General features: G+C 41.3%; 1 protein-coding gene across 1 annotated transcript in view; it reads left to right on the top strand.

Moving 5' to 3' along the window:
• Positions 1–12,882, top strand: part of MED12L (mediator complex subunit 12 like) — a 342,999-nt gene that overhangs the window by 71,631 nt on the left and 258,486 nt on the right. Inside the window, exons 8-11 of the mRNA XM_025376276.1 lie at positions 102–371; positions 4,176–4,325; positions 5,097–5,196; positions 5,517–5,653. Of these exons, the coding sequence (XP_025232061.1) occupies positions 102–371; positions 4,176–4,325; positions 5,097–5,196; positions 5,517–5,653 (657 nt within the window). The remainder of the gene's footprint in view (positions 1–101; positions 372–4,175; positions 4,326–5,096; positions 5,197–5,516; positions 5,654–12,882) is intronic.

Raw genomic sequence — 12,882 nt, 5'->3', positions numbered from 1 at the left:
TTTTTTTTTCTTTTTTAAATGAAAAAAAGTCTGTGTTAAAATAGTTATTTAACCAAGACTCATAAGACATGACTGAAGTCTGGTGTCCTTCTACTTCTCAGTATTCAGATGAGTTTGTTCAGTCGGCCTACCTGTCTCGTCGTCTTGCCTACTTTTGTGCCCGGCGTCTTTCCTTGCTGCTGAGCGATAGCCCCAACCTCCTTGCTGCCCACTCACCCCACATGATGATAGGACCAAACAACTCGAGTATCGGGGCCCCCAGCCCTGGCCCCCCCGGCCCTGGCATGAGCCCCGTGCAGCTGGCCTTCTCAGATTTTCTTTCCTGTGCACAGCATGGTCCCCTGGTTTATGGACTTAGTTGTATGTTGCAGGTAAGTCCTTGGCCCTTGTTATTTTATGTTAAAATTCAATGTGGGAAGTGATTGAGTTGGGAATGGCATTTTCGGTTCAGTTGATGTTTTACAACTCTAGTTTTTTCCTCACCCAAGTAATTTATTGATTGAAATTTTATGTTTTTATTTCCCTATTTTGGATCAAGCTGAGAGAAGATTTGTCGCATTTGTCTAGGAGAGTGTTATTGCAGTTGTCCTTTATTAGGGTCATTAAGCAGTTCAATTAAAAATCCTTCAGGGAACCCACAGAATAAGTCAGTTGTATTATTGTTCTTCTGGAAAGACAGCTTCTCCAGCTAGCATTTTTCATCTTTCTCAGTTCACATCTTGGGTTGGTTGCCTGTCAGTGTTTCTTTAAAGTCCAAATCATGTATCAGGCTCCGTTCATCTTCCAAACATTGTTGCTTGTGTAGTCCTTGAACAACCAGTAACATGCTGATTGCTGGGCTGATCCTCCCAGGAATATCAGGAATGAGATACAGCCCTGCCCTAGAGGAGCTCACAGCTTAGTGTTCAGTTCATATTTCTTGGGCTCTTAATGTGTTCTGCTGTATAATAAGGAGTTTCGAAACAGAGTCGGCCCTCAAGACATGGTCTCCATTCTTGGAGTTTACTGTCTTTTCAGGAAAACTGGGTCATAAATGGACAGTTTCCAAATAATATGACAAGGGCTGATGGGGAGATACACAGGGTGCCAAAGCAGTTGAAAAGGGGAACCTCTAGCCCAGCCTAAAATTCACAGAGGCTTTGTGAAAGAAAGTTTTTAGTTGTTCTAATGAGTTGAGAAAGATCAAGTAAAAAGAAGTAGTAAAAGTTTCCTGGCAGAGGAAACAGTATGGGAAGAGGCCTAGAGGCTGGTCACTTATCTTTTGCATAGGTGGATATTAGTGGGACATACATTATAAACTCTGTTGGGGGTCAGGGCATAGAAGACGCCCTGTGGGCCTTATGATTGAGATGTCATCGGAAGGTTTTATGCAGCAGAGTGACACAGGTAGTTGTGTAATGTCGTTAGATTGCATTGGCCACAGTAGAAGGAGGATTGGTAGGAGGGGAGAGGTAGGAAAGAAGGAGGCTTGCAAGGCAAAGAAATCAGTTTGGAAGCATTTCAGGGCGTTCAGCTTTGGACTATTTTGGACTGTTTTGTCCTTTATTTAGAACCTCCAAATGGATATGTTCAAGAGTTGTTACATGTCCAATTCTGCAGATTTGGGCAGACAGTTGGCCACTTGTATGGATTCGAGTCCTTCAAGAACTTTGGCTGTTCAAAAACCCAAGAGGGAGTGAGGTTGCCTGAAGAGTTTTGTAGTGAGAGAGAGTTCGTGAATCTGAAGGACAGGAGTGCTTAAGAGTCGGGCAGAGGGGAAGTCCATGGAGGAGACTGGGAAGGTTGGCCATACTGGAGAAGAGAACAGGGGAGAGTATTGTTGCCTAAAGATGATGAGAATAACCATAATGTTGTCATAATTATATTAGTGTATGGATAGCATTTATTTTGGTCTAGGCATTGTTCTAAGTTGTAACGTATATTATTAAGTCATTTAGTTCTTGGAACTAGCCTGTGAGATGGGAACCATTATTTTTCTTATAACGTTAATAACGCATAGATTACAGAGCAAGAAAGTGGCAAAGCTGGAATCCAAACCTAAGCAGTCGGGATCCAGAGTCCACACTCAACCACTATGCTAAGCTGGGGTCTGCAGAAAGTTTCAAAAAGGAATTAGTAGTGGGCAATGTCTAGAGTATTGGAGACATCTGGCAAGAAGATGGCTGAAGTTGTTTTGACAATACAGTGTTCATTGGTGATCTTTTTAAGAGCTATTTAATTGAATGGTGGATAAGGAGCCAAATTAAGGAATATCGAGGAGTGATGGAGAATAAGGAGAAATAGTCCTAACTGTTCTTTTGCGAAACATGTTTATGAAGGGAAGAGAAGAGAATGGATAGTTGATAAAGATGGCTGCTGAATGGGGAGTTAAAAATATATATTTTTTTGATGATCGGATTTGAACTTATTTGTGGGCTAAGAGCAAATAGGAGAAGGAGGAGTGTTTGATAGATCAGTGCCCTGGGTGTTTGAGGGCTTTGGAATCAAGGACACAAGGAAGGGCTCTGTCAGGAGGAGTTGAGAACTCTACATTGTCACAGACAGGAGGAAGGCAGTAGGGATGTAGCCCAGTGGAAAGAGATGTATTGGTAGGTTTCAGGGACTTGACATTCTTTGTATCTGCTATCTGGTTTCCACAAAGATGTCTCCTAGACCTCAGAGTTTAGTTTTTTTTTTTTTTTTTAATTGATTGATGAATTGGTTGAGACAGGGTCTTGCTCTGTTGCCTGTGCGGGAGGGCAGTGGCCTAATCTTCACTCACTGTGGCCTGGAGCTCCTGGGCTCAAGTGATCCTCCTGCCTCAAGTGAGCGATCCTCCCCCCTCAGCCCCCTGAGTAGCTGGGACTACAGATGTGCATCACCACACCCAGCTAATTTTTAATTTTTTTGTAGAGACAGGGTTTCACTGTGTTGCCTAGGCTGGTTTCAAGCTCCTGGGCTCAAGAGATCCTTCTGCCTTGGTTTCCCAGAGTGCTGGGATTATATGTGCAAGCCACTGTACTTAATTTCACATTTTTGAAAAAAATATTGCTTTCTTTCTCTAAGCTCATGTTGTTTGCTGTTGAATGGCACAAGAGCATAATGGCTTAGATATACACTTTAAAGCTATTACAGACCTGATTTTAAGCCTCACTCTGCCACTTGGTAACTGTGACCTTGAGCTTCTGTTTCCCCATGTCTGATTGGGGAGTAATGATAGTTCTTCTTTCATTACCTCATAGGGTTAAGGTTATGATGACAGAAAGCTTCCTAGACAGTGTTCAGCATAGGGTAAGTGTAATTAGCTTAATTAAATGTGAGCTATAATGTTTAATCTGTGTTTAGGAGGCAGCAGGATAACAGTGGTTCTGAGCATGTGTGCTATTAATAAAATCAGACTTGGGTTGGTTACTAATCTGTGTGGCTCATAGTCCGCTTTGGTAAAGGTGGAGAATAATACTACCTAGATCATGGGGTTGTTGTGACATATAAGCAAGATGGTCATATAAAGTACTTCTGGGTGAGTGAAGAGTGTCTGCAAGTGTCTAGGGCAAGGGTAGGCAAACTACAGGCTGTGGATCAAATTCGGCCAACAAGATAAAAATAGGTTGTATGTTTTTAATGTGTTATTAAAACAAAACGGAAGAATATGTGACAAAAACTGTAGATAACCTGGAAAGCTTGAAATGTTTACTATCAGGCTTCTCATAGAAAAAGTTTGACAATCCCTTGTCCAGGGTCACTGCCTGCCCAGCATTTATGAAGGTACTATTACATGATTATTTGATTTTGTCTTTGTTTTTAAATAATTTTTTTTAGCTTTTACAACCTTAGAAATTACATATTCTAAGTTCATCTCATGTTTTTAATTGCATGAAAAATTGGTTTAAGTGATGCTTTTTAAATGATGATTACTGCATTTTTATTAAGTTCCTTCAGTTTCCTGTTGGAGTATTAGCTTATGAATTATAATATTCCTTAATTTCTCAACAGCTGTACTTCCACCCTTTCAACTTAATAAATTTTAGTTTTCACTTCTCAATTGCGAAGTTGAGAATGGGGTAAGACACTCGTATTTTAAACTTACTAGTAGGAGACTATAATATAGTAATGACGGGGTGTCATTTTTACTGTTTAGCTATTGTTATGCTTTTCTCCTTCCTCTGAACATCCAACTTTATCTGTTTCATTTCCAGACTGTCACTCTCTGTTGCCCAAGTGCCTTGGTGTGGAATTATTCCACAAATGAAAATAAGAGCGCAAACCCAGGCTCACCCCTGGATCTGCTACAGGTGGCCCCTTCCAGCCTCCCCATGCCGGGTGGGAACACGGCTTTCAATCAGCAGGTAGACTTTATGTTTCAGTGATTCGATGGCTGTTTTCATTCTTGAGAGGCATCAGGGCACAGTGGGTCAAGCACAGGTTTTAGTATCTAGATGCTTGGGTGCTATTCCCAGTTTTGCCCGCTAACACCCTGGGTGACCTTAGAGAATTGTTTAGCCTCTTCAGAATCACTGAAGTTCTTGAAGTTTCTCCCTTTCTTTTCACCGTCTTGCTGAACAGTTCTTGCTGAGAGTTCTGCCACCCAAACTGTAATTATGGTGGTGGTTCTAATACATGACCATGACTCCTGTAGTAGTTTTGATATTTAGTAATTATTATATGCTCTTGCTAGTACTGGGTTATTTGTTTCAAAGCCTTATGTGACTTGAACAATAAGATTGTGATTAATATTTAGAATAAGATCCCTGTCTTTTACCAAGCAGTTTTCTTAATAAAACATTGCAAGTTGTTTTCACACATGAAAGAATGCCTCAAAGAGATTATTTTAGAACATTCACCTTTCCATGTGGTGTCCTAAAAAAGAAATTTCACTTGTAAAACAAATTTTGCAAGCGTTTATTTTTGTGAACATTTATTATTGAAAACTGACATTGAATTGCCATTTGTAAATTTTAAAAATTCACTTATTGGGCCACAGGCTGCATTTCCTAAAATGCAGTCAAGCTTGTAGTTCACCATAGGATACTTTACTCACGTGGGGGAAAACCTGACATGATTTAGAAAGGCGCTGTGGCATTCCAAGCACAAGTTAATTAGAAGCGATTATCTTTCAGGTTCGGGCAAGGATTTATGAAGTAGAACAACAGATAAAACAAAGAGGCCGTGCAGTGGAAGTTCGGTGGTCATTTGACAAGTGCCAAGAATCCACAGCAGGTATAGAACGCCACAGAGGAATGAGTGCTTTTGAATGTTGGACTTTATGCCGTGTTTTTGCTTCTTACAAACAATTCCACATGAATAAGGCAGCTTTTTGACAGAGCCACTTGGTGAATTTTGAGGACAATCTTCAGTTTATGCCTTTTAGATCCTGGCTGTCTTGAATGTCAAGTTTGCTGTTGTTGATGATTGTTTGATAGCATATGCCAAGAATGGTAATTTAAAAAAATTTCTTTTGCCTCACATAGAATGGTGATTTTGTACTGTTTTATTCTGTTTTTGGCCTCATTAACCACTTGTTTAATTTCTGCTCGTAGGGGTGACTATTAGTCGGGTTTTGCACACGTTGGAAGTTTTGGATCGTCACTGTTTTGACCGAACTGATTCCAGCAATTCAATGGAGACACTGTATCATAAGATTTTCTGGGCAAACCAAAACAAAGATAACCAAGAGGTAGTTAATTTTTTAAAATTATTTTTGCCTTTTGTTTTCGTAGTGCATTTTCTTCTTTCTCATTCAGGAAACTCTGGCGAAACCTTTTCTATGAAGTGTAGTATCTTATGAAGACATACACACTTTGAAATCATTCTATTGTTGTACTAAGATTACCCACGATTATTAAAATGAAATGTCAGGCTTGTCTACCTAGGAATATTGATATATTGACTGGCAAGATTTTTCTTGGCCCTTTTATCATCACTCTCCAATTTTAGTTTTAGAAGAATATCCTTCGTTTAGTGATGAGACTTAATATGGTGGGTTGGCTTTAAGTTGGGGGAATGTATGTTAACGTTTAGCACAGCAGAGGGCAGTGCATGAATACTTTTGGTCATGATCATTCAAAAATCCTTAGACAATGTGTTAGGGTTCTATAGAGAAATAGAACCAATAGAAAAAATTGTGTGTTATGTGTATATATATGTTTGTATACATACATGTTTATATCTACCTAGAGAGAGAAAGGGGGAGAAAAGAGAGGGATATTTATTTTAAGGAATTGGCTCACATGATTATGGGGCTGGCAAATTTGAGATATTCAGGGCAGGCTGGAGACTCAAGGAAGAACTGATGTGGCAGTCTTGAGTCTGAAGGCAGTCTGGAGGCAGAATTCTTTCTTCCTCTGGGGACCTCAGCAATTACATATTTCTCAGAGCTCCTCTATTTTTTTCATTTGTATTACTTAAATGCTGACTGAGGATTAGAAGATTCATTTTTTGTTAAAGTGCAAATAAATGACAAACCTAAATTAAAAATTAGTTGATTTAAATACTCAGAGAGGATTGTCTTATCTGTCTTGTTTCTTCCCAGAATTAGATCTCATCTTCTTCTTTTTTTTGAGCCGGAGTCTCGCTCTGTCACCCAGGCTGGAGTGCAGTGGTGCAATCTCAGCTCACTATGCCCAGCTAATTTTTTGTGTTTTTACTAGAGATGGGGTTTCACCATGTTGGCCAGGCCGATCTTGAACTCCTGACCTCCTGATTCTCCCACCTCAGCCTCCCAAAGTGCTGGGATTACAGATCCGAGCCACCGCGCCCGTCCGGGACCTCAGTCTTTTAAGGCTCTCTATGGATTAGATTAGGCTCACACACATTATAGAACATAATCTGCTTTACTCAAAGTCTACTGATTTAAATCTTAATCACATCTTAAAAAAATCTTTTTAGCAACAACTAGACTGGTGTTTGACCAAACAACTGGATACAATAGCCTAGCCAAGTTAATATCTAAAATTAATCACAGACAATTTTTATCTTATACGTTTCTAGCAATAGATTGTTTCATGAATGAATTGCCCCAAAACTAGGATATTCAGTTGTTTTTTTCCTCAACCTTGTTTGGGGAGAAATAAAAAGTTTGTCTTCTTTTCACAATGAAAACTGCCGATGATACTCTCCAGCTTGTGCTAGGCACCAGGACTGCAGAGGTAAGTTTCAAGACACCTTCAATACCTTAGTTAACTGATGGCAAGCATCTTTGATATTTCAGCTAGCTTTTGGGAATGCATATGTGGAAAGAAAAGATGTTTCCTTCTCTTACCTTTATGTGAGCCTGATACATATTCCAGATTATTATTCTTTTTGGAGTAATTTTTGATTGATCACCCTGCTTCTCAAAGATATGGTTCAAGACTAATGGTGCCAGCTGGGATCATTCAGAACATTGAGAGCAACGGACCGATTGAGTGTGCTTTTTAAATTCATCGTGAGTCTCAGTAGCAATGCCTCCATACTTCAGTGGAGCATGCTGATATAATCCTCTGCTTACTGGGGCAAGTTAGCCTGCTACGTGCTCTTTTTGGGTGGAAACCTCAGTATTTTTAGTAAAGACTTTCTTAGATAAAAGGCTTCGTGAATACCAAGATTTTTAATATATATAAGTGAGTTATCTGGAAGGAAAGTAGGGATACCCAAAATTCAGGGGATCTTGGATTGTTTAGCTTCTTGCACCAAGCCTTGAGTAAAAGCTACATTGTTTCCTGGTGAAGGTTTTACCAAGATTATCAAAACCACCTTACTTTTGTGGTTAGCCTGACTATATAGCTTCAGAGTGTATACACTGGCTAACTTCAGGATTATTGCCTCATTCACCTGCAGACACTTAAGTTACTCACAGCACTTTCAAGAAAAAAATAAGGGTTTTTTGTTTGTTTCTTTTTTTCAAAAAAATTCAAGGGCAGAAATTATGTTGCAGTCTTTCTGAATGAAATCACACTGTGAGGTTCTCTGTAAATCACAGGCATCTACAGAGTGGGTGCTTGCGGTGAGCCATTAGGGTGCAAGAAGATTATTAGAACTTTTGTTCAGATTATAATTTTCAAAAGCCTCTTTTGTCTCGGGAAATGAATGTAATTATTATGATAGTATAGGTATAGAAGTTATAAATAAGTGTGTGTTGAAAGTTTTTACTAAAAAAAGCTCTTTGAGCTGAGAGGGTATGTGGGAAATGTTTGGAGATCACTGCCAGAAGCTTCCCCTACCTGAGTGACTTCTCCCAGGATGCAGGGAGGTGCATGCCACTGGAGGGCGACATGTGTTCAGGGCTGAGAGTCCTGGAGGCTCTAGGCAGGGCCATCAGTGTTGCCCCATTTAGCAGTAATTATTTTGAATGTTGACTCAACTTCAGAAAGACTTGATGTGAGCAAGTGGTTCCTTTGTGGTTACAATACTGTTTTATGAGTAAGACACAAACTACATTTTAAACCTATAATTCAGATTGGTCACCTTGTCTTAATAGTCTGGCAAAAAGGATAACAAAATAGATAGTTCCTTCTGTAATACTTAACATTAAATTATTATTACTATTTTTCCAAGACAGTCTCAGTCTGTTGCCCAGGCTAGAGTGCAGTGGTACTATCTTGGCTCACTGCAACCTCTGCCTCTAAGGTTCAAACAACTTTTATGCCTCAGCCTCCCCAGCCTCCCCAGTAGCTAGGATTATAGGTACATACTACTGTGCCCAGATAATTTTTGTATTTGTAGCCAGGCTGGTCTCAGACTCCTAGCCTCAAGTGATCCATCTGCCTCAGGCTCTCAAAGTGCTGGGATTGCAGATATGAGCCAGCACGCCTGGACTAAATTAATTTTTAAAATATGTCTTTGGTATCTGTATTGTGGTATATGCATCAAGGTATATATGTATATGTAATCAAGTTTTATCTCTCTATTTACTCTTTAACAGGGGTTACTGTTTTCTTTTTCTTTTTTTTTTTTTTTTTTGAGACGGAGTCTCTCTGTCTCCCAGGCTGGAGTGCAGTGGCGTGATCTTGGTTTACTGCAACCTCCACCTCCCAGGTTCAAGCAATTCTCCTGCCTCAGCCTTCCGAGTAGCTGGAATTACAGGTGCCTGCCGTCATGCCCGGTTAATATTTTTATATTTTTAGTAGAGATGGGGTTTCACCATGTTGGCCAGGCTGGTCTCTAACTCTTGGCCTCAGGTGATCCACCCACCTTGGCCTCCCAAAGTGCTGGGATTATAGGCGTGAGCCATGGTGCCCAGCCCTGTTTTTTTGACTGCACAGTCACTTTGTGTATTTCTGGAATTCATGTATGTGCTGCAGCACCATGTTAACTGATCAGCTGGTGATCTTGAGTAAGTTACTCAAGGATTTGTGCAATAGTGCCCTCCCTGGTTAAGTAGGCATAGAGTACTTGCCTTTTTTTTCTCTAAGGAAACATGAACACTTTGAGAATTATAAGATACTACACAAATATGTTTCAAAAATTGTTAACAATAATATAGCAATTATTAGTATTATACTGGAAGAACTAATATGATGATGCTGTTCTCTGATAAGGAGTTGCATGTGATTAGGATTCAGAAATCGGTCTTACTTCTTTAAAATATACTTCCCCTTTTTTGTTTTCATAATTCATTCAGGATTTACATAACATGATAGATAAAACATGATCAACCTCCGTAGTTGCAATAGGTTGGAGGTTTGCTGTTACTAGAAGTCGTGTCTAGGTAGGCCTAGGCCCCGGGTTGCATAGCCTGCTTCCTCACGTCTGTTTGGAAAACCTGAATTTCATGCTCCTCCATTCCTTAATTCCCTTTTCTCTGGAACTGCGACAGGGAAATGCAGTCCCCTCTACTTCCTTGTGGGAGGGGAGAACTTCTGTCCAAATGGGAGAAGTTTGTGTGTGTAATCAGTTTCAGTATTGGTGAAAGCCTGTTGAAAACTGCAATGCATGGGATGAAGGCATTGGAGGCCTGGGCAGAAGGCATTTGAGGCCTGGGCCCTGCCTTGTGGTTGTACTGTGGTCATGATAATGGGAGTAGGAGCTGATGCTGTGCGCATCTTGGGGTGTGCCAGGCTGTGTGATGTCCTTCACTGATTCCGCATGGAATGCACTGTTTCTTTTTTTCATTTTCTTTTTCTTTCTTTTTTTTTTTTGAGATGGAGTCTTGCTCTGTCACCCAGGCTGGAGTTCAGTGGCGTGATCTCGGCTCACTGCAACCTCTGCCTCCTGAGTTCAAGCCGTTCTCTGCCTCAACCTCCCGAGTAGCTGGGATTAACAGGCGTCCACCACCACGCCCGGCTAATTTTTGTATTTTTAGTAGAGATGGGGTTTCACCATGTTGGCCAGGCTGGTCTTGAACTCCTGATCTTGTGATCCACCTGCCTCAGCCTCCCAAAGTGTTGGGATTACAGGCATGAGCCACCGCACCCGGCCTGGAATGCGCTGTTTCTTTACTCTCCCTCCCTGTTGCCCTTTGCCCCCCATTTCCTTGGCCACTGTTTCTGTGTCTGGGCTTTTGTGTACAGTGGCAAGGGAGGTGAAAATAAAAATCTCAAAAACCTGAGTGTTTCCTTATTCTAGATCTGTGCTGCTTGGTTTTTCATTCAGAGTAGTGCGAGATATAAAGATGGTAATACTGAGGGCAGGGCTTATGTCCCACAGTGGCCAGGCAGGTAGTGGGAATGAGTCAGGGGACGCCATGTATAGGGCAGCCTCGAGGTGGTGGGGGTTGAGGTGTCTGGGAAGTGAGCAGAGCCTGTCTGAAGAGGGAAGCCTCTCAAATTCTTAGATTCTACTTGGGATCCACTGTTGCCTGATCATCTGACATTTCAAGAGAAGCTGGATGTCAAGATCTGCATGTAAACTCTCCTGATCTTACAATACTGTGCAGCAAGGCATTGTGTCTGTTGGCCATGTTCACTCAGATGCTTGTCACTTTCCAGTTCCTGGTACGTGTCCTCTACAGCATGTACTCACTTATTTGCTTGTTTAGTGTTTCATAGCCATTTCTAGTCTGGGTAATGGAGCTGGCAAATCCTGACATCCACACAAAGGAGTTGTTATGTGGATGGTGGGACCCTTGGTTTCCACATGCTCACTGAGCCTGTCACTTGTGACCTCACCTCTGAGCAGCTGGAGGAGGAGTTGCCTTCTTTGCTTTTTAGAGGCCTCAGACCACTTCCTTCCTCTTGGTGTCTCTCTGTTTAGGATGAGTGTGAGGACGGAGGCAGCTGCATCTTTGGGGTGCCTCAAGGACATGGATAGAAGGGAAGGTCTAAAGGTGGCAGAAAGTGCTCGCTGCCTTTTCACTTCTGTCTTTGGGGGCCCCAGGAAGCCGACTTTCTCCTGAGTAATGAAAAGATGGAACCAGCTGCACTGGACAGAACGCTGCTGCGGCAATATGTGTGTTTCCTCCTTCCCTGCTGCTAAAACCATGCACCCCAGACTGGGAAACTTACATATTTATTGTTTGGATTTGTTTTATGCTTAGACTATTCATGCAGAATTCTTTGAAAGGTTGTGATGAGTTCATAGTGATGTTTTGAATGGCAAAGGCCCTAAGTTTAGAAAATGTACTTTCCTCACGTGTGGCACAGAGTGTCCCAGGCCCAGCCAGGTTTGTATCAGTGCAGCTGGTGAACTCTGCCTCACCACCACGATCCAGAGGACAAAAGCTCACTTTCTGTCAGTGCTGTGCTTGTTCCACATTTGGCTTCCTGCAAGCCTTTCCCTGGGGTCTATGTTTCTTCTTCTCCTCACCTTGGGCACATTATCAGCCCCAGGTACCATGCATGGGGCCCAAGAGATGCTCAGTAGCATTTATTGAATTTAGTTTTTAGACCTCATTAAAAAGCTACTCAGGCAGTGAACTGGAAGAGGAAGCACCTCTGTAAGATTTGACTTGGAAAGGTAGGAATAAATACAGTCATGGAATCTGTATATGTCAGTCTTACGAATGCTTAGATTCAGATGTAAGAGAGTACGTGCAGGTAGAGGTAGGGGTGTGGCTGACAGGGGAGCTCTCTGCTGTGAAATCAGCAGGCTAGTGTATATTTTTAGGGACACTCTGGACAATTCACTTATTTTTGATGAGTCTCAGTTTCCTCATTTTGTAAAATGGGCATGCTATTTCCTGATGATGTGAAAATGACATGAAATAATGTTTGAGTGATAAACCATTCAAATATTTATAGTCCCCAGCATGTAAATGGGTACTTAATAAACATTAGCTGCTATTATTATCAACTGATGTTTATAGAGTTAGTTAAAAACTCTGCAGAATTGGAAGGAATATGATCAGAGACTCATAGTGGACCCCTTGGGGCTACCGTGGGCACACACAGATACCCATCACGCAGTCTACTAATCATAAGGCACAGCCAGGATCTGTCAGGCTTTTTACATTTGCTGGGTTTCATAAAGTCTTTACTCTCTGTAGGATGGCAGTTGGATGGTGTTGACCCACCCAGGATGGGGTAGCTGTAGGACCATATTGTAAAGGAAATCATGTTCATTTAAATGCTTAGGTTTTGTTGTTGTTGAAGGAAAAAAGTCACTTTCTAAAACCAAGACTGCAGAAAGTCAAACAAGGCAAAAGTCAAGCAAGCAAGGAAAACATGCATGAATGGCTTTCTGTTGAGATCCAAGTGTGCTGAATTTATGTTGTTGATGCTGATCACAGTCCAGCCGGAAGCGTATTGTGCTTCAGAAGCTAACACATTTCCTACTGGACACCCAAAGGAAGCGTTGCTAGTCTTTTACAACTAGTATTTTCTTTTTTTTGAAATAATGTGTTGGTAAAAGTTTGGTTTCTAGTAACATAGTTGGGAAAACAAAATTGTGCCTCCAGATATTTAGACTTGCTGTCACTGAGAAGGGCCAGTCACACATTGTTTAGATTGGAGCGGGCCTCTTGATTTGTTTTTGAGTATTATGCGACTT

The sequence above is a fragment of the Theropithecus gelada genome, chromosome 2 (assembly GCF_003255815.1).
Source record: "Theropithecus gelada isolate Dixy chromosome 2, Tgel_1.0, whole genome shotgun sequence".
Classification (NCBI taxonomy): domain Eukaryota; kingdom Metazoa; phylum Chordata; class Mammalia; order Primates; family Cercopithecidae; genus Theropithecus; species Theropithecus gelada.
This window is presented reverse-complemented; position numbering and strand designations above follow the sequence as displayed.